At 36.5% G+C, this 26,587-nt stretch overlaps 2 protein-coding genes and 2 long non-coding RNA genes across 7 annotated transcripts; all 4 read right to left on the reverse strand.

The window, feature by feature from the left end:
• Window positions 1-1,437: 1,437 nt before the first annotated feature.
• LOC131016900 (F-box/kelch-repeat protein At3g06240-like) lies at window positions 1,438-2,807 on the reverse strand. Its single transcript, XM_057945701.1, has one exon. It carries the CDS (start codon window positions 2,702-2,704, stop codon window positions 1,550-1,552), a length of 1,155 nt encoding a protein of 384 aa, XP_057801684.1. The 5' UTR covers window positions 2,705-2,807; the 3' UTR covers window positions 1,438-1,549.
• Window positions 2,808-8,031: 5,224 nt separating this feature from the next.
• Window positions 8,032-10,699, reverse strand: LOC131017034 (uncharacterized). 2 transcript variants are annotated; one of them, XR_009099351.1, is made up of 4 exons: window positions 9,554-10,699; window positions 8,736-9,375; window positions 8,462-8,512; window positions 8,032-8,267 (listed from the first exon to the last, which is right to left on the reverse strand). It is a non-coding gene; the product is annotated as an uncharacterized LOC131017034 (long non-coding RNA). The 2 variants fall into 2 exon arrangements; XR_009099350.1 differs by having other exon boundaries at window positions 8,032-8,905; window positions 9,125-9,375; window positions 9,554-10,696.
• A 5,375-nt stretch (window positions 10,700-16,074) lies between these two features.
• Window positions 16,075-16,905, reverse strand: LOC131018133 (F-box/kelch-repeat protein At3g06240-like). The gene has a single exon (XM_057946854.1). It carries the CDS (start codon window positions 16,903-16,905, stop codon window positions 16,075-16,077), a length of 831 nt encoding a protein of 276 aa, XP_057802837.1.
• Window positions 16,906-22,279: 5,374 nt separating this feature from the next.
• Window positions 22,280-25,221, reverse strand: LOC131017029 (uncharacterized). Of its 3 annotated transcripts, XR_009099345.1 has the most exons (4): window positions 24,076-25,221; window positions 23,258-23,897; window positions 22,984-23,034; window positions 22,280-22,790 (listed from the first exon to the last, which is right to left on the reverse strand). It is a non-coding gene; the product is annotated as an uncharacterized LOC131017029 (long non-coding RNA). The 3 variants fall into 3 exon arrangements; XR_009099344.1 differs by having other exon boundaries at window positions 22,280-23,034; XR_009099343.1 differs by having other exon boundaries at window positions 22,280-23,427; window positions 23,647-23,897; window positions 24,076-25,218.
• Window positions 25,222-26,587: the final 1,366 nt, after the last annotated feature.

Consider the following 26,587-nt stretch of genomic DNA (forward strand, 5'->3'; position numbering starts at 1 on the left):
AAAATGACCACGGTTCGTACTCTTATTGCTGTTGCTGCTGCCCGTCAATGGGATCTCTCTCAGATGGATGTCAAGAATGCCTTCTTACATGGAGATCTTATTGATGAAGTCTACATGACTCCTCCTCCAGGAGTCTCCCACAAAGCTGGATACGTTTGTCGGCTAAAGAAATCTTTGTATGGTCTAAAACAAGCCTCTCGCTCTTGGTATGACACATTCTCCATTGCTCTTATTTCTCTTGGTTTTCGTATGAGCGAATGTGATCATGCACTTTTTGTCAAGACCTCGGATTCTGGTATTATCCTCGTTTCTCTATATGTTGATGATATGATCATAACTGGGAGTGACACAACTGGAATTTCTTCATTGAAATCAGATTTAGCATCTCGCTTTGAAATGAAGGATTTAGGTCCTCTTAGATATTTTCTTGGTATTGAGGTTTGTAAATCCCCCAGGGGGTATCTCTTATCTCAGTCCAAATATATTGCTGACATTCTTGATCGTGCTCATCTTACTGACACTCGTACTATTGACACTCCTATGGAAGCAAATGTTCAGTACTCCACATCTGATGGTTTACCTTTGGAGGATCCTACCTTGTATCGCACCATTGTTGGGAGTTTGGTCTACCTAACTATCTCTCGTCCGGATATTGCTTATGCTGTCCACATTGTCAGTCAGTTTGTCTCTTCTCCTACCACAGTTCATTGGTCTGCTGTTCTTCGCATTCTTCGCTATCTTCGAGGTACGATGTTCCACAGTCTCTTGTACTCTACCACTTCATCACTTGAGCTTCGTGCCTTTTCTGATGCTGATTGGGCCAGTGATCCTATTGATCGAAAATCTACTACTGGGATGTGTGTATTTTTCGGTGATTCTCTTATCTCTTGGAAGAGTAAGAAACAAAAGGTTGTTTCTCGATCATCTACAGAAGCTGAGTACCGAGCCATGGCCTCCACTACTACTGAGATTATCTGGCTAAGGTGGTTACTCTCTGAAATGGGTGTCTCCATCTCTAAACCAACTCCAATGTATTGTGACAATAAGAGTGCTATTCAAATTGCTCACAACTCTGTCTTCCATGAGCGTACTAAACACATTGAGATCGACTGTCACTTCACTCGCCATCATTTGCAGCAGGGGACACTTGAGTTACCTTTTATTGCTTCTTCATCACAGATTGCAGATTTGCTCACCAAGTCTCTTCCACTTCCGCGCTTTCGTGCTCTGGTTGGCAAACTCTCAATGCTCGTCGCAGCGACATCTTGAGTTTGAGGGAGGGTGTTAGAATGTTATTTTTATTAGTTAGTCATTAGGGGCTTATTTGTCATTTCATTATATATATTATTCTTATGTATTCATCAGACTTTGTATGCACAATTATTCATTGTTATTAGATCTATTTTTCTCTCTCAAATATCGCAAGCTTTCAGGGAGGACTAGGATCTACAAGATCAAAATATATATTTATATATATAAAGCATCGAAATAAAACACCTATCATAAATAAAGCTATGAAACCACTCACAATCATGTTCTAAGACTTGTTTCAAAAATCTTCTGGCGAGACTAAACTTTCAACATAGACATCATGTGAAATTGAATCGACACAATCCTCGTGGCTGTTGAACTCAGAATCCTCACAACAGGAACAATACTTGAGGTCGCGGAACACATTATCCTGACAATCATAGACCACCACAGTGGATCCACAGTTTACCAAAATGTCTCCATTTAGACCTTTCACCAATGGTGGTTGAAGAAGCTCGAGAAGATGAGAAAGAGTCAACACTTTCTCCCAAGACTCCTTCGTAACCCAAACTCGATAGCCTCTAATCTGATAATTAAAACATAGCACACAAACGAAACCACCAAGCACACCCACAATGCCGTAATTATCTTGTTCAAACTCTCCATACATCTCTTGATCAAAGGGAATCTCAATCCTTCCAAACTCCTCACTCTTCAAGTCCAAGAAAATAATAACTTTATCATCTTCGTACATCCAGTAAAGCTTCCCACCTGCAAACACTCCCCCCTTCCTAAATGGAAGGAAATATGGGCAGAGATCAATTGTTTTCCATGATTTTGTCCTTGTACTATAAATTTCACCGACGCTGGAGTCAGATTTAACCACATTCACAAACACCTTGTACTCATCACTCGATTCAACCCAACCGAACCCGAAATTATCAAAATCGTCGAGATAATTAACAAGTGAAATTTCTGGCAGTTTCTTGGAGATTATTCTAGTGGATGGGTTCCACAAGTGAAATATATTTTCATCATCGACAATGCAGAGAAGCCCATTACAGCTCCCCACAATTTCATATCCGATCGACAATGTAGTATTCCTTGGATAAGCAAAGTGATATCCCATCGGCAATGTGTTATTCGTTGGATAAGCTAAAGGAGAAAAAGGGATAGTATTTATCGGTCCGCTCAAAACCGACAGCAGAGAACATTGCTGAGGCCATTCAACCGAATCCGTCTCTACAATGAACCTTTGTTGGAGGAAAGATGGGTTTTTCATCGAATTTTGGTGGTGTTTTTTTATTAATCTTTCGCTGCCAATTAAAGAGCCCCATGATTTCGAAACGCACCTGAATCTCAACAGTGATTTCACCGGCAGTCTTGGCAGTATTTCTCCAATGATTTCTTCCGGAAGATGGAGAGATTGCTGACTACTGCTTTCGATCTCCATACCCAATGCTGCTATATATGTTTCTGAGGACTAAGAAGAAAAAATAAATAGGAAAGGGTCAAGATGAGCAGCATCTTTTTGTGGCATTCTAGCAATTACTAATATTAATTGACGACAATGTATTAGAGAGGAAAGAGGAGATGAGAGAAGATAAATAACCGTAAAATGTGAGGTAAGATGGGAGACAAAAGAGGGAGGAGAGAGAAAAAAGCAGAGAAAATATATATTTTTTTGAAATAATCATATCTTATTTATTTTTGATAATTTTTATAGTATCAAATTAAAGGTTTATCATGATTTTTAAATTGAGATATATATTGAATATTTCTTATTAATAAAAAAGTTATATGCAATAAAAATTTATATCTTTAGAATATAAATCTATATCTATATAATATTCCCTCTATCCCACGAATCTTGAAACATGTTCTTTTTTGGACCGTCCCACGAAACTTGATGCATTTCTAAATATAGTAACAATTAGCAAAAAATAAGGGTTCTTAATTACCTACTTTATCACTTTATTAGCTACACATCTTTCTAATTTATCATTTTTCTACTTTATTACCTACATACTTCTACTTTATCATTTTTCTACTTTATTACCTACACACTTAAAGCACTAATCTACAACTTAATTTTCGTGCCAAAAATAAATGCATCAAGATTCATGGGACGGACGGAGTATTTTTCAGTTTTTTATAGTTTTTTTTTCCTTTATGTGTCTCTTTTCTTTTTCTTTCATCCAAAAATTGTGTAGTTTCGATTATGACAAATATTCGATATGTTTCTCTAATTAAAGATCACGATAAGAGTTTTTTAATATGTTAGTTTGCATTTCTTTTTGTGTGTTTGACTTTTTCGATAGAATCTATACTATATTAAAACAACAGTTTTCAATTAGAAATTGATTTCAAATCAATTTGAAATTGATTTGAATGACAATTTTGATAATACTTTTAATATGAAGGTTAAAAAAAATTATTAACACCACTAACTCATTTCACACGTTCACACTAATTCAACAAAATATATTAATTACTTAGAAAATACTATTCAAATATATTTATTCAATTTGATTTTCTTTTAAATTCATCAACTTTAATTTATAAAAAAATATTCAATATGGATGTTAAATTAAAGATAACGACGATATCTTTAATTTGATGTAAAAATTATAAAAAATAAATTTAAAACCAATAAGTTATTATAGTTTAAAGTCACCAAATTATTTTTTTCTCTCTCCTCTCTCTTCTCTCCTCTATCATCTCCTCTCTCATTTCTCATTTTTTAAAATTCACGGTTCTTTCATTCATTTTTCCATATTTTTTTATTTTATTTTTTATGTTTTTACTATAGATCAGTATTTTTTATATTTTACTATTTATATTTTTATTATATCAGTTTAATGCAATTACAATGATGAAACTTATATTTGTTCATTTTAGAAATCTTTAGCTTAATTTTTTTTTTAAAGGTCAACTTTATATTAATATAAATTTGTAGATAAATAACTAATATATAGTATATCTTAAAAATCGAATTTTTAAGCTTCAAAATTACTCATTGGAAAATCAGTAATTAGAGAACCATTATCGATTTTCTTTAAAAATAAAAAATAAAAGTAAATTGAAGAGTTTAATTTTTTAGTAGCACATTTATTTAAATTTACTGAAATTGTATACATTTTATTTTGGAAAATGAACGACACATATCTCATGTTAAACCCTTTATTTTTTCACTTTCCAATTGAAAAAAAAAAATGTATACATTGTAACTTTATTTTAAAATTTGAGCATAAACAAAATGACCTCATAAATATGCATTCGAAAACTATATTAAACTACAGTTATACTATATGTAAATAAATAGTTTTGTACATCTTAGAATATTATATGATCCATAATGATACTCATTATCATCTATACTTGCTTTTGATATTTCATAATTTATTTATTTATAAATTTATACACATTATCAATTAAATCAATTAATTGCTATTTCAATATTTGAAAATTCGAATGTTTTCAGATTGATATTTTTATTGAGATTATATTGTGAATAATTTATTTTTTATTGAGATCATTTATGTTTATATTTACATATATATATATATATATATATTATGTTTAACATTTTTATTTATTTATTTAAATTATCGTTCAATTTCGATGATGGTCGTGCATCGCACGAGCGGGCACATACTAGTAATAATGTAATTTATAGTAGCACGTAATTTAAATTTATTGAAACCATTTATATTTTATTTTAGTGAATGACATATGTCTTATGTTTAAAATCTTTTTTCCACTAACCCACTAATAAAAATTGTTATTCGTGAACATTGTAAATTAAAATTTAAATATGTATAAAATAATTTTTATTCAAGTTGTTCGGCACGTATCCACTCACGATTGACCGATAGAATTATTGTTATCATCATGTTAATAAAATTGAAATCCAACTACTATAATCTATATATCTATATATTATATAAAGAACCAGTTTAATAGAGAAACATTTAACGATAAATTTTTAACAGAATCTTATTAATTATTTAACGGTAAATTTAACTCACATATACTAATTACAGGCTGGAAATCGTGTAATTTGATCATTAAAACATAGCACGCAAAGGATACCAACAAGCACACCCACAATGTCATACACCTCTTGATCAAAGGGAAGCTCAATCCTTCCAAACACCTCACTCTTCAAGTCCCAGAAAATAATAACTTTTTCATGTTCGTTCTTTCAAGTAAAGCTTTTCCATGATTTTGTCTTTGAACTATAAACTTTACCAAAGCTGGAGTTGTCATCAACCACACTCACAAACACTGCACCTTCTACTCATCACTCGATTCACCCCAACCAAACCCCAAATTCCTAACACGAGAGTCGGGATTAGAAATTTCTGGCAGTTTCTTGGAGATTCTAGTGGATGGGTTCCACAACTGAAATATTCTTTGATCTTTGAGAATGCAGAGCAGCCCATTACAGCACCCTATAATTTGATATCCCGTCACTGTAGTATTCATTGGATTAGCTAAAGGAGATAAAGGGATAGTATTTGTTGGTCCACTCAAAATCGACAACAGAGAACATTGCATAGGCCATTCAACCATATTCCTCTGTATAATGACCCTTTGTTGGGGGAAGATGGGTTGTTCATCGAATTTTGGTGGTGTTTTTTTATGAAGCGTTTGCTGCCAATTAGTGATTTCACTGCAATTCTCGACAGTATTTCTTCGATGATTTCTTTAGGAAGATGAAGAGATTTCTTTCGATCTCCATAACCAATGTTGCGATATATGTTTCTGTGGGTGTTGGCCCATTTCTCATTTGCTGCTCAGGCCCAGCCCAAGCCCACTATTAACCCTAGCCCACTTCCCTCTCCTGATATACCCCCACCCGAGTTCTCACTCTCCCTTATTTCTCGCTCTGCACCGCTCTCTCTCAAACCCTAAATTCCTCTCTCTCCCTGACTCTCCATCTCCTCCGCCGTTCCACCGTCCATCTCCTTGGTTTCTCCATCACCTTTATGGCTCCCCACTCTTTACCGTTGTCCAGCTCCACCATCTCCTCCTTTCTAACCCTTGATGCTCATTCAAACTGGGATAACGAATTATCAAAAGCAAGAAGGGCTCTGCTATTCCTTTCAGTGTGTTGTTCTCTTGATAATTCGGGATTCCCTGTGTGAGTGGTGGTATCACCGGGCCTTCCAGACCATCGGAGCCTTGTTTGGTGGTTACCTGAGTTGCTCGTGAGTCATCGGAGGCCTGAACTTTGGCTCCTGCTGTTGGTGACTTGTCTGCACTGAGATCTGTGAAGCCACTCCACTTTCCAGTTCCTGTTGGTCGTGATTGTACAGCTGCCGGAAGGGCTAGCCGAGTACAGGGGAAAATCTGAGCCCCACAGTGTCCCGAGGACACCTTTTCCCCTTTCTCTGAACTCTATCTTTTTCACCTTTATGTTCTTCCTTTACTTTCTACTGTTACTTGCATTCTTTCTCTTTTGTGCAGATCAGAAGAAGAGGAGTCAGGAGAAGAAGTCGAAGATCAAAAGAAGACGAAGTCTCAAGTGCTTGAGCACGAAGTGGGGAAGACAGGAGGTTCGGAAACCAAGTGGTGAACCCTGGCTAGGCGAAGATACCCAACAGTGGTATCAGAGCCACAGTGACCTAGCCAGGGCACCCTCGGAACACATCTTACCCACCCCGCCGCCCCTTGGCTGCGCCGATTCGCTCCCGACGAGCAAGGAGTAGGGTAAGTCCAGCTCTTCCCCCTGGAAGAGTTTGGCTCTGGTAAATCGGCTGAAGCCCTAGCTCCTAGATCTAGGTTTGGTTCAAGGTACTGCTTTTATCTTTTTTTTTTTTTTGGGTATCTTGCGTTCCTGTGATCTGTGTGCTTCCGCTTTGCTTAATCCGGCTGACCCTTGGTATTCCAAACCAAGTCCGGACCTTACTGCTACGGTCCAGTTCGTCTGGATTCTCCTTTAAAGGAGTCTCCTCGTGCGAGTATCCTGGATAGCTTTAAGGGAAGGGTCTGTTAAGATTGGCTGTGTGATTTGTGTGTTCAAACACTACTACAAATTCGCTCATAGATAACGTGTGAAAACTGCCGTAATATATAGTGGTGTAATGTATGTGGAGTTCATACATAACGGAGATTTAAGCGTTATCTATTCTATTATACATAACGGTTTTTCATAAATATATAACGCTCAAAATTCATTATCTAAATAATTATACATAACGGTTCCAATCCGTCAAGAAAGTTAAACTTCACCGTTATGTATACACATATACATAACGATTGTTTATATATAAATAACGTTTTATATCCGTTATCTATAGTATTATACATAACGGTTTTAACCGTTATCTTTGTCATAATACATAACAGTTCTTTACCGTTATGTATGCCAACTATAACTTTTAGCATATTTTTAATACTTTTTCTCAATTTTTCTGTTATTTATCTAAAATAATGAATAAATAAACTTAAAACAACAAAATGATAAAACCATCAATAACATATATTATATATATCACAAAACATTCATACATGATGTTTTGAGCCCAACTCAAAAAAAAAAAAAACTAGGGCTTCCGTTGCCTTCTAAAACCAGCACCTCTCTATAAGCTCTATAATCTTGTATCTTATCCTTCAACTATATAACTGTTGAGCTGCTCGCGACCGCAGAGTGAAGAATACCTCCTGAAGCTGAGTCCAGTTGGGGTTGAGAAATATGTACAGCTGCACAGAAATAAACAAAGAAATGAGACATGATAAAATTAAGCAATTCTTGCAACTGTTATAAAAACACATTTCTAAAAAACTTACATCTCCATAGAAACATCAATGGTGGAAAATAAACATCTAAATTCATTAAGTAATCACAACCATTACAAAAGAATAATGAGAGAACTGATTATAAGATGAATTCTGCAGTATATGTGATACCAATATTTATAATCACGTCAAATGCAGAATTCTTCTAGCTCAAGTTTAATCACCTGCAAAGTGTCAGGCGCCTTGTTTAGATCAAGTTCACCATATGACTGAAAATCAAAAATCCAAGAGTCATAACCAACAGTGATGTTAGAAAAAGGGGAAATTACCTAGCACTAGAAGGAAAAACTAATGATGTTAGAAAAAAAATATCTAAAGTATTTAATTAAAGAATTAAGTACTTGGTTTCTACATTTTTTTTTTTGTTAGTTCAGGCTGTCAAAGAGAGCAACAGTACACTCACCAGAGCCATGGCTTCACAGGTCCAATCACTCACTTTCTCAATTCAAAGAATCTAAATAAAAAATAAAAATCAAAAGCAATCACAGAAACTAAACCACTATAAATCAAAAAAAATATAGCTCGAGTTACACATTTCATGGGAGTAACTTTGAAATAAACATATATTGGAAAGAAAATCGATAAGAACAAAGACAATGATCGTCTTCGTGCTATGTAGAAATTACTCGTGTGTATAAAGTAAGCATGATTTGCAGTATGTAAGAAGCAGAACTTACTGGGCACATTCAGCGAGTTTGCCTAGATTTTGATTATCCACTCTTCAAGCAAAGATGCAATAAATTTGGATCTACTCTTCAAGCAAAGATGCAATAAATCTTTCGCCATATTTTGCTGCAATGGACAGCGGGCTTAACCCAACAAAATAGTTCTTTGAGTAAGCATTAACCTGAAAAGAGAAATGACTGCACTTATGAAAAGCAATTCAATCAATCCCAATACTGAATATAATTGAAGGGAAGATTTATACCAAAAGCAGATACTAATGAAATGAAAAGGCTGCAAAATCAAGAAAAATTGAAATAAACTACAACTAAAGAGGTGAAACGAAACTTCCTGGAATGAATCTTTCATTAACTAAAGAAGCAAACTTCCTGGAATAAAATACCTTAAGCAACAAATCCACGCATTCAAATGAGTGAGAGCCTTGATTGAACATACAAGAGGGGTGTCCACAACTACATAATTATTACTTGGCTTCAAAATAGAAAGCAGCAAACATAAACAATAATTTAGACAAACTTCCCTTAAGCAAAACATTCATCAGTAAACAGTGCAACTCAAGGTTGTGCTTGCCGACCATAGCGCCACGAGACAACAGAAGCGTCACAGCCTCAACATTTCCCTCCATAGAATCAGCTTCAATAAGAGCACCGTTTATCAGTAAGAAGTAAGAAGTTGTCACCAAGGATCCCTTTTTTGTCTGATCAACCAGTTATTTGTACACTAATTTGATTTCACATCCGTCATGTTAATACCAATTCTTATGTATTCGTGGAGAAAGGCTAAATTGGACTGTCACAAAATGAGTAAATACCTTGATACAGAGTGAGGGCAGATTCTGACTTGGATGCAACAGACCTTGAAGGAGATTAAGACATAACTCGATTAGAACCTTTCATCCTTTCATTCTTGTGTGTGCAGAAATTGAGTCTAAACAAATTCTAATGGAAATTAAGCAGTTCAACTACGAGCATGATTTCACCACCAAAAGCTTCTCAATCCACCCATTGACCAATCACCAAGAAACATAAAATATGCATACATACATACATATATAGATATATCAGCTCTTTTAGCTTCATATCAAAGTATCAAAGAGTTCATAAACAGCCCAACTTTCAGAAATCAGCTCATCACTTGAACTACATACATTACACAGTAAAGAGCACCCAATAAAACTAATTGCCCACACACACACACACACACACATATACAGATCTGAAACATGGGATCCATCCAAAGATGGCATTTTTTCGAAGAGGATACCTAATTCGATATCTGAATTTGGGAAAATTTACCTGGCCCACCTGCATAAGTAATATCTGGCTAAGAAGGTGGCAATCTCAGGACTGCTACCCGCCGGACGAACACAGGGAGGGGAGCGCGAACCAATTTTAGAGCCCAGCGCCGACGACGAAGGTGCTCGTGAGACAGCGCGGCAGCAGTCGAGCCGAGAGGTCAGGGAGGGGAGCGCGTCGAACACAGGGAGGGGAGCGCGAAAGCCTCACCAATTTTAGAGCCCAGCGCCGACGGCGAAGGCGCTCGTGAGAGAGAGCGGCAACAGTCGAGCCGAGAGGTCAGGGCTCAACCCCTGTCTTCATCGTGTGCGTGTGAATGAGTAGGTGAGAACAGGGGATGACGATTGCCTCGCCAATTTCAGAGGCGACGGCAGCCAGCCTCGCCGGAGCTAATCGTGGCGGAGATCCTTGAGGTGACAACATTTTGGAAGCAGATCTAGGGCACGAACTGAGAAATTGAGGGATGAGAAGGAGAGAGGTGAAAATATGTTGAGATATGAGGAGAAATGGAGGCACGGCTTCGCTGGATCCAGGCACCGCGGCCGACGACGCCGGAGAAGAGAAGGAGGGCGGGTGGGTGGAGGATTTGAAGGGAGGAAGAGAACGAGAGAGGGAGAGTTGGAGAGAAATCATTAGGAACTTAGGGTTTTGAATCTTGTAGTGAGATTAAAATCTAATACATAACATAAATTAATAACGGTAATATTTACTGTTATTAAAGTGTACTCATACATAACATAAAGCATAACGATAATAAATACGCGTTATTAAAAATAAACATACATAACACTCATAGATAACGGTAGACTAAAAAACGTTATAAATAAGTATAGGTAACAGTTTTCTCATAACGGATTTTTAAAATATCCGTTATCTATGTAAAAAGGGCGCACATACATAACGGATATTTGAAATATCCGTTATCTATGAGGCGTTATGTATGTGCGTTTTTGGTGTAGTGAAATCGTGTGTTTTCTGCTGATCTGTGAAGTTCTGTTTGTTTTCTGTGATAAGTCAGCTGGGACCTCTAGGGTGACCAGTGTGACCCTTGCTCCACAGATCAATATGTGCTGAGATCTGGGCTCTCCACTGCTCTTTAACCTTAAGTAGCTTCCACAGGGTCTTTTTGACCTGCCCTCTACTCTGTGTTTTTATTGCCTGCTGTGCTCTTGACTTTGTGTTGGTCTGTCTGCTTGTTTCATCTGCATTCATCATGAACAACATGCATTTGGTGCCATTCAATGGCAGGGATGATTTTCAGGACTGGAAAACCAAAATAGAATGCATTCTTGTTAACGAGAAGGTTAATAAGGCTTTATTAACTAAAATTGATAAGACTGTCACTGATGAAAAACTGCATGACATGAATGATAATGTTAGGGCAACAATTCTGTTGAATTTAAGCAATTCTGTTGTAAGGAAAGTGTCACACCATGCATGTGCTAAAGAACTGTGGGATGAACTAAACTCCATTTATGTTGCACCCTCTGAAGTATCTACTTGGTCTTTGCAAAATCAGTTTATGTCTTTCCAAATGGATTCTTCTAAAGATGTTGACACTAATATGGAAATTTTCAATAAACTGCTTCATGACTTAAAGCTTGCTGGAGATGACTCCATTGAAAAATATGCACCCCAGATTCTGTTAAACTCCATACCTGAATCCTTTGTTGAGGTAAAATCTGCTCTAGAATATGGTGGTGATAAGGTTACATTGTGATATGATCAATAATGGGCTTAAGTCTAAGGAGAGTGAGCTTAAATTGATAAAATCAAAACCTTTGCATGGTGAGATTTTATATGTTAATAAAAATCAACCCCAGAACTTCAATAGGGGTAAGAATTTTGAAAAATCTAAGGACATGAGACCTGATAATCAGAATGGTGAAAATAGAGGTCAGAATCAAAACTCTGACCAAAAACCTAGGAAAGTTTGCTGGAATTGTGGAAAACCTGGACATTTTATAAACAGATGCAAACTTCCTAAGAAGAAAAAAGAATATGTCCCAGAAGAATCTAATCAGAATGCTAATAATGTGTATGAAGAAGATGGTGTGTACATGATGCATGATTATGATTTTCAGTTCATCAGTTACTCCAATGTTATTTCAAAAACCATGAGTTCCAGTGAATGGCTCATTGATTCTGGTTGCACTTTTCATGTTACCACATTTGAGCATATGATTCATAATCTCCAACTTGTTAAATCTGGACATGTTGCTTTGGCTGATGTGCAAAACTGTGAAATCATGGGAAAGGGTGATGTTTGTTTAAAATTTGAAAATGGAAAGTTTCTCACTCTAACTGAAGTCAGATTTGTACCAAACTTAAATTCAGTCTGTTGTCTGTGTCTCAAATTACTGATAGCATGATAACTGGTTCTGTTGATCACTTAAGCTTCCATATTAAAAAGGATTCTATGCCTTATTTTTATGCACTAAGGAAAGGAAATCTGTATGCTGTGAGTGCTGAGTCTGTGCCTCTGCATATTGCTAATGCATATCTTATGAAACATCGTTCTGATTTTCTAGGAATTTATCAAGCTTTTCGTGCTCTTGTCAAAACTCAATTCTCTTCTGTTATTAAGTGTTTTAGGTGTGACTTGGGTGGGGAATATACTTCCAATAGCTTCAAAGAGTTGCTTGCTAATGATGGTACTATACATCAAAGTTCTTGCACTGACACACCACAACAAAATGGTGTGGCAGAAAGAAAGCATCGTCACATTGTTGAAACAGCCCGCTCTCTACTTTTGTCTGCCTCTGTTCCCAATGAATTTTGGGGAGAGGCTACTCTTACCTCTGTTTACTTGATAAATAGGATCCCATCTGCCCTTACCAAAGGCGTGTCTCCTTTTGAAAAGCTTTTTGGCTATGCCCCTGACTACACTCATCTGCGTGTGTTTGGATGTGCTTGCTTCGTTCTTCGCCCTCATGTTGAGCGAAATAAGTTATCCTCTCGTTCTGCCTTGTGTATTTTCCTAGGGTATGGGGAAGGTCAAAAGGGTTATAGATGTTTTGATCCTGTTAGTCATAAGTTGTATGTGTCTCGTCATGTCTTTTTTATTGAGCATATTCCTCTATATTCCATTCCTTCATCTCCTAACAATATGACTAGATCTGACCTCATACATGTTGACCCGTTTGTTAGCGATTGTGAGCTTGAACATGTAGGTACTAATGATGATGTTACTAATGATATTGCCCAACCTGCCTCTCCTGCTCCTTCTCCACCTCCTGTGAATGTGGATCCACCTCTTCGTCGTTCTACCCGTGTCAGTAAGTGATGAAGATAGAATTGTATAATATATTATATCTTTAATTATTGATTTGTCTTGTTGGTCAAGTTAGTTTGTTTCCTTTTAGATGTTTAGGGTTTTATTATAAATAGGAGTTTTATTTATGTTTTAGTGGAGTCGAATTGAGAGTTAAAATGTAGAGGGTGGAATTGTTCCCTTTTCGCGGTGTTCTTCCGGTATTCATGAGTGAATCAACGGATTAACCCTTATTGTACGTATTCCGGTATACAATGGTTATCAACGGAGTTCGTATATTTATCAATATCAAATATATTTCACGCTTCTACCTGCATCAGTTGGTATCCAGAGCCTTGCTACGCTCCTACGCGATGTCTCCCCGTCAATCAACCGTTCAGAATGTTCAAGATTATCTCCATCGTGACGACGATCTTCTGTCTCAACAATTCAAGGAATTACGAGCACAGAATCGAGAGATCTTTGACTTCCTACACGGTCAATATGATCGACCCTATGCAGAACATCATCAAGGACGTTTTCGATTCGAGGACGAATCGTTTCAAGGATGGAGAGAATGATGAAGATAGAATTGTATAATATATTATATCTTTAATTATTGATTTGTCTTGTTGGTCAAGTTAGTTTGTTTCCTTTTAGATGTTTAGGGTTTTATTATAAATAGGAGTTTTATTTATGTTTTAGTGGAGTCGAATTGAGAGTTAAAATGTAGAGGGTGGAATTGTTCCCTTTTCGCGGTGTTCTTCCGGTATTCATGAGTGAATCAACGGATTAACCCTTATTGTACGTATTCCGGTATACAATGGTTATCAACGGAGTTCGTATATTTATCAATATCAAATATATTTCACGCTTCTACCTGCATCAGTAAGTCTACTCGTCTTCCTGATTTTGCTTATTCTGCATATTCTCCTTCTTTCACTGCTTTTCTTTCTTCAATCCACAAAATTGTTGAACCCACCTCCTATAAGGAGGCTTCTCTTAATCCTTTGTGGCAACGGGCTATGGATGATGAACTTCAAGCTCTACACAAGACTGGTACTTGGGAGTTGGTACCCCTTCCACAAGGAAAGCATGCCATTGGTTCCCGATGGGTATATAAGATCAAAACAAAGGCAGATGGATCTATTGAGAGGTATAAAGCAAGGTTGGTTGCTAAGGGGTTTTCACAACAATATGGTCTAGATTATGAAGAAACATTTGCTCCTGTTGCCAAAATGACCACGGTTCGTACTCTTATTGCTGTTGCTGCTGCCCGTCAATGGGATCTCTCTCAGATGGATGTCAAGAATGCCTTCTTACATGGAGATCTTATTGATGAAGTCTACATGACTCCTCCTCCAGGAGTCTCCCACAAAGCTGGATACGTTTGTCGGCTAAAGAAATCTTTGTATGGTCTAAAACAAGCCTCTCGCTCTTGGTATGACACATTCTCCATTGCTCTTATTTCTCTTGGTTTTCGTATGAGCGAATGTGATCATGCACTTTTTGTCAAGACCTCGGATTCTGGTATTATCCTCGTTTCTCTATATGTTGATGATATGATCATAACTGGGAGTGACACAACTGGAATTTCTTCATTGAAATCAGATTTAGCATCTCGCTTTGAAATGAAGGATTTAGGTCCTCTTAGATATTTTCTTGGTATTGAGGTTTGTAAATCCCCCAGGGGGTATCTCTTATCTCAGTCCAAATATATTGCTGACATTCTTGATCGTGCTCATCTTACTGACACTCGTACTATTGACACTCCTATGGAAGCAAATGTTCAGTACTCCACATCTGATGGTTTACCTTTGGAGGATCCTACCTTGTATCGCACCATTGTTGGGAGTTTGGTCTACCTAACTATCTCTCGTCCGGATATTGCTTATGCTGTCCACATTGTCAGTCAGTTTGTCTCTTCTCCTACCACAGTTCATTGGTCTGCTGTTCTTCGCATTCTTCGCTATCTTCGAGGTACGATGTTCCACAGTCTCTTGTACTCTACCACTTCATCACTTGAGCTTCGTGCCTTTTCTGATGCTGATTGGGCCAGTGATCCTATTGATCGAAAATCTACTACTGGGATGTGTGTATTTTTCGGTGATTCTCTTATCTCTTGGAAGAGTAAGAAACAAAAGGTTGTTTCTCGATCATCTACAGAAGCTGAGTACCGAGCCATGGCCTCCACTACTACTGAGATTATCTGGCTAAGGTGGTTACTCTCTGAAATGGGTGTCTCCATCTCTAAACCAACTCCAATGTATTGTGACAATAAGAGTGCTATTCAAATTGCTCACAACTCTGTCTTCCATGAGCGTACTAAACACATTGAGATCGACTGTCACTTCACTCGCCATCATTTGCAGCAGGGGACACTTGAGTTACCTTTTATTGCTTCTTCATCACAGATTGCAGATTTGCTCACCAAGTCTCTTCCACTTCCGCGCTTTCGTGCTCTGGTTGGCAAACTCTCAATGCTCGTCGCAGCGACATCTTGAGTTTGAGGGAGGGTGTTAGAATGTTATTTTTATTAGTTAGTCATTAGGGGCTTATTTGTCATTTCATTATATATATTATTCTTATGTATTCATCAGACTTTGTATGCACAATTATTCATTGTTATTAGATCTATTTTTCTCTCTCAAATATCGCAAGCTTTCAGGGAGGACTAGGATCTACAAGATCAAAATATATATTTATATATATAAAGCATCGAAATAAAACACCTATCATAAATAAAGCTATGAAACCACTCACAATCATGTTCTAAGACTTGTTTCAAAAATCTTCTGGCGAGACTAAACTTTCAACATAGACATCATGTGAAATTGAATCGACACAATCCTCGTGGCTGTTGAACTCAGAATCCTCACAACAGGAACAATACTTGAGGTCGCGGAACACATTATCCTGACAATCATAGACCACCACAGTGGATCCACAGTTTACCAAAATGTCTCCATTTAGACCTTTCACCAATGGTGGTTGAAGAAGCTCGAGAAGATGAGAAAGAGTCAACACTTTCTCCCAAGACTCCTTCGTAACCCAAACTCGATAGCCTCTAATCTGATAATTAAAACATAGCACACAAACGAAACCACCAAGCACACCCACAATGCCGTAATTATCTTGTTCAAACTCTCCATACATCTCTTGATCAAAGGGAATCTCAATCCTTCCAAACTCCTCACTCTTCAAGTCCAAGAAAATAATAACTTTATCATCTTCGTACATCCAGTAAAGCTTCCCACCTGCAAACACTCCCCCCTTCCTAAATGGAAGGAAATATGGGCAGAGATCAATTGTTTTCCATGATTTTGTCCTTGTACTATAAATTTCACCGACGCTGGAGTCAGATTTAACCACATTCACAAACACCTTGTACTCATCACTCGATTCAACCCAACCGAACCCGAAATTATCAAAATCGTCGAGATAATTAACAAGTGAAATTTCTGGCAGTTTCTTGGAGATTATTCTAGTGGATGGGTTCCACAAGTGAAATATATTTTCATCATCGACAATGCAGAGAAGCCCATTACAGCTCCCCACAATTTCATATCCGATCGACAATGTAGTATTCCTTGGATAAGCAAAGTGATATCCCATCGGCAATGTGTTATTCGTTGGATAAGCTAAAGGAGAAAAAGGGATAGTATTTATCGGTCCGCTCAAAACCGACAGCAGAGAACATTGCTGAGGCCATTCAACCGAATCCGTCTCTACAATGAACCTTTGTTGGAGGAAAGATGGGTTTTTCATCGAATTTTGGTGGTGTTTTTTTATTAATCTTTCGCTGCCAATTAAAGAGCCCCATGATTTCGAAACGCACCTGAATCTCAACAGTGATTTCACCGGCAGTCTTGGCAGTATTTCTCCAATGATTTCTTCCGGAAGATGGAGAGATTGCTGACTACTGCTTTCGATCTCCATACCCAATGCTGCTATATATGTTTCTGAGGACTAAGAAGAAAAAATAAATAGGAAAGGGTCAAGATGAGCAGCATCTTTTTGTGGCATTCTAGCAATTACTAATATTAATTGACGACAATGTATTAGAGAGGAAAGAGGAGATGAGAGAAGATAAATAACCGTAAAATGTGAGGTAAGATGGGAGACAAAAGAGGGAGGAGAGAGAAAAAAGCAGAGAAAATATATATTTTTTTGAAATAATCATATCTTATTTATTTTTGATAATTTTTATAGTATCAAATTAAAGGTTTATCATGATTTTTAAATTGAGATATATATTGAATATTTCTTATTAATAAAAAAGTTATATGCAATAAAAATTTATATCTTTAGAATATAAATCTATATCTATATAATATTCCCTCTATCCCACGAATCTTGAAACATGTTCTTTTTTGGACCGTCCCACGAAACTTGATGCATTTCTAAATATAGTAACAATTAGCAAAAAATAAGGGTTCTTAATTACCTACTTTATCACTTTATTAGCTACACATCTTTCTAATTTATCATTTTTCTACTTTATTACCTACATACTTCTACTTTATCATTTTTCTACTTTATTACCTACACACTTAAAGCACTAATCTACAACTTAATTTTCGTGCCAAAAATAAATGCATCAAGATTCATGGGACGGACGGAGTATTTTTCAGTTTTTTATAGTTTTTTTTTCCTTTATGTGTCTCTTTTCTTTTTCTTTCATCCAAAAATTGTGTAGTTTCGATTATGACAAATATTCGATATGTTTCTCTAATTAAAGATCACGATAAGAGTTTTTTAATATGTTAGTTTGCATTTCTTTTTGTGTGTTTGACTTTTTCGATAGAATCTATACTATATTAAAACAACAGTTTTCAATTAGAAATTGATTTCAAATCAATTTGAAATTGATTTGAATGACAATTTTGATAATACTTTTAATATGAAGGTTAAAAAAAATTATTAACACCACTAACTCATTTCACACGTTCACACTAATTCAACAAAATATATTAATTACTTAGAAAATACTATTCAAATATATTTATTCAATTTGATTTTCTTTTAAATTCATCAACTTTAATTTATAAAAAAATATTCAATATGGATGTTAAATTAAAGATAACGACGATATCTTTAATTTGATGTAAAAATTATAAAAAATAAATTTAAAACCAATAAGTTATTATAGTTTAAAGTCACCAAATTATTTTTTTCTCTCTCCTCTCTCTTCTCTCCTCTATCATCTCCTCTCTCATTTCTCATTTTTTAAAATTCACGGTTCTTTCATTCATTTTTCCATATTTTTTTATTTTATTTTTTATGTTTTTACTATAGATCAGTATTTTTTATATTTTACTATTTATATTTTTATTATATCAGTTTAATGCAATTACAATGATGAAACTTATATTTGTTCATTTTAGAAATCTTTAGCTTAATTTTTTTTTTAAAGGTCAACTTTATATTAATATAAATTTGTAGATAAATAACTAATATATAGTATATCTTAAAAATCGAATTTTTAAGCTTCAAAATTACTCATTGGAAAATCAGTAATTAGAGAACCATTATCGATTTTCTTTAAAAATAAAAAATAAAAGTAAATTGAAGAGTTTAATTTTTTAGTAGCACATTTATTTAAATTTACTGAAATTGTATACATTTTATTTTGGAAAATGAACGACACATATCTCATGTTAAACCCTTTATTTTTTCACTTTCCAATTGAAAAAAAAAAATGTATACATTGTAACTTTATTTTAAAATTTGAGCATAAACAAAATGACCTCATAAATATGCATTCGAAAACTATATTAAACTACAGTTATACTATATGTAAATAAATAGTTTTGTACATCTTAGAATATTATATGATCCATAATGATACTCATTATCATCTATACTTGCTTTTGATATTTCATAATTTATTTATTTATAAATTTATACACATTATCAATTAAATCAATTAATTGCTATTTCAATATTTGAAAATTCGAATGTTTTCAGATTGATATTTTTATTGAGATTATATTGTGAATAATTTATTTTTTATTGAGATCATTTATGTTTATATTTACATATATATATATATATATATTATGTTTAACATTTTTATTTATTTATTTAAATTATCGTTCAATTTCGATGATGGTCGTGCATCGCACGAGCGGGCACATACTAGTAATAATGTAATTTATAGTAGCACGTAATTTAAATTTATTGAAACCATTTATATTTTATTTTAGTGAATGACATATGTCTTATGTTTAAAATCTTTTTTCCACTAACCCACTAATAAAAATTGTTATTCGTGAACATTGTAAATTAAAATTTAAATATGTATAAAATAATTTTTATTCAAGTTGTTCGGCACGTATCCACTCACGATTGACCGATAGAATTATTGTTATCATCATGTTAATAAAATTGAAATCCAACTACTATAATCTATATATCTATATATTATATAAAGAACCAGTTTAATAGAGAAACATTTAACGATAAATTTTTAACAGAATCTTATTAATTATTTAACGGTAAATTTAACTCACATATACTAATTACAGGCTGGAAATCGTGTAATTTGATCATTAAAACATAGCACGCAAAGGATACCAACAAGCACACCCACAATGTCATACACCTCTTGATCAAAGGGAAGCTCAATCCTTCCAAACACCTCACTCTTCAAGTCCCAGAAAATAATAACTTTTTCATGTTCGTTCTTTCAAGTAAAGCTTTTCCATGATTTTGTCTTTGAACTATAAACTTTACCAAAGCTGGAGTTGTCATCAACCACACTCACAAACACTGCACCTTCTACTCATCACTCGATTCACCCCAACCAAACCCCAAATTCCTAACACGAGAGTCGGGATTAGAAATTTCTGGCAGTTTCTTGGAGATTCTAGTGGATGGGTTCCACAACTGAAATATTCTTTGATCTTTGAGAATGCAGAGCAGCCCATTACAGCACCCTATAATTTGATATCCCGTCACTGTAGTATTCATTGGATTAGCTAAAGGAGATAAAGGGATAGTATTTGTTGGTCCACTCAAAATCGACAACAGAGAACATTGCATAGGCCATTCAACCATATTCCTCTGTATAATGACCCTTTGTTGGGGGAAGATGGGTTGTTCATCGAATTTTGGTGGTGTTTTTTTATGAAGCGTTTGCTGCCAATTAGTGATTTCACTGCAATTCTCGACAGTATTTCTTCGATGATTTCTTTAGGAAGATGAAGAGATTTCTTTCGATCTCCATAACCAATGTTGCGATATATGTTTCTGTGGGTGTTGGCCCATTTCTCATTTGCTGCTCAGGCCCAGCCCAAGCCCACTATTAACCCTAGCCCACTTCCCTCTCCTGATATACCCCCACCCGAGTTCTCACTCTCCCTTATTTCTCGCTCTGCACCGCTCTCTCTCAAACCCTAAATTCCTCTCTCTCCCTGACTCTCCATCTCCTCCGCCGTTCCACCGTCCATCTCCTTGGTTTCTCCATCACCTTTATGGCTCCCCACTCTTTACCGTTGTCCAGCTCCACCATCTCCTCCTTTCTAACCCTTGATGCTCATTCAAACTGGGATAACGAATTATCAAAAGCAAGAAGGGCTCTGCTATTCCTTTCAGTGTGTTGTTCTCTTGATAATTCGGGATTCCCTGTGTGAGTGGTGGTATCACCGGGCCTTCCAGACCATCGGAGCCTTGTTTGGTGGTTACCTGAGTTGCTCGTGAGTCATCGGAGGCCTGAACTTTGGCTCCTGCTGTTGGTGACTTGTCTGCACTGAGATCTGTGAAGCCACTCCACTTTCCAGTTCCTGTTGGTCGTGATTGTACAGCTGCCGGAAGGGCTAGCCGAGTACAGGGGAAAATCTGAGCCCCACAGTGTCCCGAGGACACCTTTTCCCCTTTCTCTGAACTCTATCTTTTTCACCTTTATGTTCTTCCTTTACTTTCTACTGTTACTTGCATTCTTTCTCTTTTGTGCAGATCAGAAGAAGAGGAGTCAGGAGAAGAAGTCGAAGATCAAAAGAAGACGAAGTCTCAAGTGCTTGAGCACGAAGTGGGGAAGACAGGAGGTTCGGAAACCAAGTGGTGAACCCTGGCTAGGCGAAGATACCCAACAGTGGTATCAGAGCCACAGTGACCTAGCCAGGGCACCCTCGGAACACATCTTACCCACCCCGCCGCCCCTTGGCTGCGCCGATTCGCTCCCGACGAGCAAGGAGTAGGGTAAGTCCAGCTCTTCCCCCTGGAAGAGTTTGGCTCTGGTAAATCGGCTGAAGCCCTAGCTCCTAGATCTAGGTTTGGTTCAAGGTACTGCTTTTATCTTTTTTTTTTTTTTGGGTATCTTGCGTTCCTGTGATCTGTGTGCTTCCGCTTTGCTTAATCCGGCTGACCCTTGGTATTCCAAACCAAGTCCGGACCTTACTGCTACGGTCCAGTTCGTCTGGATTCTCCTTTAAAGGAGTCTCCTCGTGCGAGTATCCTGGATAGCTTTAAGGGAAGGGTCTGTTAAGATTGGCTGTGTGATTTGTGTGTTCAAACACTACTACAAATTCGCTCATAGATAACGTGTGAAAACTGCCGTAATATATAGTGGTGTAATGTATGTGGAGTTCATACATAACGGAGATTTAAGCGTTATCTATTCTATTATACATAACGGTTTTTCATAAATATATAACGCTCAAAATTCATTATCTAAATAATTATACATAACGGTTCCAATCCGTCAAGAAAGTTAAACTTCACCGTTATGTATACACATATACATAACGATTGTTTATATATAAATAACGTTTTATATCCGTTATCTATAGTATTATACATAACGGTTTTAACCGTTATCTTTGTCATAATACATAACAGTTCTTTACCGTTATGTATGCCAACTATAACTTTTAGCATATTTTTAATACTTTTTCTCAATTTTTCTGTTATTTATCTAAAATAATGAATAAATAAACTTAAAACAACAAAATGATAAAACCATCAATAACATATATTATATATATCACAAAACATTCATACATGATGTTTTGAGCCCAACTCAAAAAAAAAAAAAACTAGGGCTTCCGTTGCCTTCTAAAACCAGCACCTCTCTATAAGCTCTATAATCTTGTATCTTATCCTTCAACTATATAACTGTTGAGCTGCTCGCGACCGCAGAGTGAAGAATACCTCCTGAAGCTGAGTCCAGTTGGGGTTGAGAAATATGTACAGCTGCACAGAAATAAACAAAGAAATGAGACATGATAAAATTAAGCAATTCTTGCAACTGTTATAAAAACACATTTCTAAAAAACTTACATCTCCATAGAAACATCAATGGTGGAAAATAAACATCTAAATTCATTAAGTAATCACAACCATTACAAAAGAATAATGAGAGAACTGATTATAAGATGAATTCTGCAGTATATGTGATACCAATATTTATAATCACGTCAAATGCAGAATTCTTCTAGCTCAAGTTTAATCACCTGCAAAGTGTCAGGCGCCTTGTTTAGATCAAGTTCACCATATGACTGAAAATCAAAAATCCAAGAGTCATAACCAACAGTGATGTTAGAAAAAGGGGAAATTACCTAGCACTAGAAGGAAAAACTAATGATGTTAGAAAAAAAATATCTAAAGTATTTAATTAAAGAATTAAGTACTTGGTTTCTACATTTTTTTTTTGTTAGTTCAGGCTGTCAAAGAGAGCAACAGTACACTCACCAGAGCCATGGCTTCACAGGTCCAATCACTCACTTTCTCAATTCAAAGAATCTAAATAAAAAATAAAAATCAAAAGCAATCACAGAAACTAAACCACTATAAATCAAAAAAAATATAGCTCGAGTTACACATTTCATGGGAGTAACTTTGAAATAAACATATATTGGAAAGAAAATCGATAAGAACAAAGACAATGATCGTCTTCGTGCTATGTAGAAATTACTCGTGTGTATAAAGTAAGCATGATTTGCAGTATGTAAGAAGCAGAACTTACTGGGCACATTCAGCGAGTTTGCCTAGATTTTGATTATCCACTCTTCAAGCAAAGATGCAATAAATTTGGATCTACTCTTCAAGCAAAGATGCAATAAATCTTTCGCCATATTTTGCTGCAATGGACAGCGGGCTTAACCCAACAAAATAGTTCTTTGAGTAAGCATTAACCTGAAAAGAGAAATGACTGCACTTATGAAAAGCAATTCAATCAATCCCAATACTGAATATAATTGAAGGGAAGATTTATACCAAAAGCAGATACTAATGAAATGAAAAGGCTGCAAAATCAAGAAAAATTGAAATAAACTACAACTAAAGAGGTGAAACGAAACTTCCTGGAATGAATCTTTCATTAACTAAAGAAGCAAACTTCCTGGAATAAAATACCTTAAGCAACAAATCCACGCATTCAAATGAGTGAGAGCCTTGATTGAACATACAAGAGGGGTGTCCACAACTACATAATTATTACTTGGCTTCAAAATAGAAAGCAGCAAACATAAACAATAATTTAGACAAACTTCCCTTAAGCAAAACATTCATCAGTAAACAGTGCAACTCAAGGTTGTGCTTGCCGACCATAGCGCCACGAGACAACAGAAGCGTCACAGCCTCAACATTTCCCTCCATAGAATCAGCTTCAATAAGAGCACCGTTTATCAGTAAGAAGTAAGAAGTTGTCACCAAGGATCCCTTTTTTGTCTGATCAACCAGTTATTTGTACACTAATTTGATTTCACATCCGTCATGTTAATACCAATTCTTATGTATTCGTGGAGAAAGGCTAAATTGGACTGTCACAAAATGAGTAAATACCTTGATACAGAGTGAGGGCAGATTCTGACTTGGATGCAACAGACCTTGAAGGAGATTAAGACATAACTCGATTAGAACCTTTCATCCTTTCATTCTTGTGTGTGCAGAAATTGAGTCTAAACAAATTCTAATGGAAATTAAGCAGTTCAACTACGAGCATGATTTCACCACCAAAAGCTTCTCAATCCACCCATTGACCAATCACCAAGAAACATAAAATATGCATACATACATACATATATAGATATATCAGCTCTTTTAGCTTCATATCAAAGTATCAAAGAGTTCATAAACAGCCCAACTTTCAGAAATCAGCTCATCACTTGAACTACATACATTACACAGTAAAGAGCACCCAATAAAACTAATTGCCCACACACACACACACACACACATATACAGATCTGAAACATGGGATCCATCCAAAGATGGCATTTTTTCGAAGAGGATACCTAATTCGATATCTGAATTTGGGAAAATTTACCTGGCCCACCTGCATAAGTAATATCTGGCTAAGAAGGTGGCAATCTCAGGACTGCTACCCGCCGGACGAACACAGGGAGGGGAGCGCGAACCAATTTTAGAGCCCAGCGCCGACGACGAAGGTGCTCGTGAGACAGCGCGGCAGCAGTCGAGCCGAGAGGTCAGGGAGGGGAGCGCGTCGAACACAGGGAGGGGAGCGCGAAAGCCTCACCAATTTTAGAGCCCAGCGCCGACGGCGAAGGCGCTCGTGAGAGAGAGCGGCAACAGTCGAGCCGAGAGGTCAGGGCTCAACCCCTGTCTTCATCGTGTGCGTGTGAATGAGTAGGTGAGAACAGGGGATGACGATTGCCTCGCCAATTTCAGAGGCGACGGCAGCCAGCCTCGCCGGAGCTAATCGTGGCGGAGATCCTTGAGGTGACAACATTTTGGAAGCAGATCTAGGGCACGAACTGAGAAATTGAGGGATGAGAAGGAGAGAGGTGAAAATATGTTGAGATATGAGGAGAAATGGAGGCACGGCTTCGCTGGATCCAGGCACCGCGGCCGACGACGCCGGAGAAGAGAAGGAGGGCGGGTGGGTGGAGGATTTGAAGGGAGGAAGAGAACGAGAGAGGGAGAGTTGGAGAGAAATCATTAGGAACTTAGGGTTTTGAATCTTGTAGTGAGATTAAAATCTAATACATAACATAAATTAATAACGGTAATATTTACTGTTATTAAAGTGTACTCATACATAACATAAAGCATAACGATAATAAATACGCGTTATTAAAAATAAACATACATAACACTCATAGATAACGGTAGACTAAAAAACGTTATAAATAAGTATAGGTAACAGTTTTCTCATAACGGATTTTTAAAATATCCGTTATCTATGTAAAAAGGGCGCACATACATAACGGATATTTGAAATATCCGTTATCTATGAGGCGTTATGTATGTGCGTTTTTGGTGTAGTGAAATCGTGTGTTTTCTGCTGATCTGTGAAGTTCTGTTTGTTTTCTGTGATAAGTCAGCTGGGACCTCTAGGGTGACCAGTGTGACCCTTGCTCCACAGATCAATATGTGCTGAGATCTGGGCTCTCCACTGCTCTTTAACCTTAAGTAGCTTCCACAGGGTCTTTTTGACCTGCCCTCTACTCTGTGTTTTTATTGCCTGCTGTGCTCTTGACTTTGTGTTGGTCTGTCTGCTTGTTTCATCTGCATTCATCATGAACAACATGCATTTGGTGCCATTCAATGGCAGGGATGATTTTCAGGACTGGAAAACCAAAATAGAATGCATTCTTGTTAACGAGAAGGTTAATAAGGCTTTATTAACTAAAATTGATAAGACTGTCACTGATGAAAAACTGCATGACATGAATGATAATGTTAGGGCAACAATTCTGTTGAATTTAAGCAATTCTGTTGTAAGGAAAGTGTCACACCATGCATGTGCTAAAGAACTGTGGGATGAACTAAACTCCATTTATGTTGCACCCTCTGAAGTATCTACTTGGTCTTTGCAAAATCAGTTTATGTCTTTCCAAATGGATTCTTCTAAAGATGTTGACACTAATATGGAAATTTTCAATAAACTGCTTCATGACTTAAAGCTTGCTGGAGATGACTCCATTGAAAAATATGCACCCCAGATTCTGTTAAACTCCATACCTGAATCCTTTGTTGAGGTAAAATCTGCTCTAGAATATGGTGGTGATAAGGTTACATTGTGATATGATCAATAATGGGCTTAAGTCTAAGGAGAGTGAGCTTAAATTGATAAAATCAAAACCTTTGCATGGTGAGATTTTATATGTTAATAAAAATCAACCCCAGAACTTCAATAGGGGTAAGAATTTTGAAAAATCTAAGGACATGAGACCTGATAATCAGAATGGTGAAAATAGAGGTCAGAATCAAAACTCTGACCAAAAACCTAGGAAAGTTTGCTGGAATTGTGGAAAACCTGGACATTTTATAAACAGATGCAAACTTCCTAAGAAGAAAAAAGAATATGTCCCAGAAGAATCTAATCAGAATG

The sequence above is a fragment of the Salvia miltiorrhiza genome, chromosome 3 (assembly GCF_028751815.1).
Source record: "Salvia miltiorrhiza cultivar Shanhuang (shh) chromosome 3, IMPLAD_Smil_shh, whole genome shotgun sequence".
In the NCBI taxonomy this organism is placed as follows: domain Eukaryota; kingdom Viridiplantae; phylum Streptophyta; class Magnoliopsida; order Lamiales; family Lamiaceae; genus Salvia; species Salvia miltiorrhiza.

What these genes read in the sequence shown, in the direction of transcription:
- LOC131016900 (XM_057945701.1), bottom strand. Translation starts at nt 2,704, where the DNA reads ATGGAGATCGAAAGCAGTAGTCAGCAATCTCTCCATCTTCCGGAAGAA.
- LOC131018133 (XM_057946854.1), bottom strand. Translation starts at nt 16,905, where the DNA reads ATGGGATATCACTTTGCTTATCCAAGGAATACTACATTGTCGATCGGA.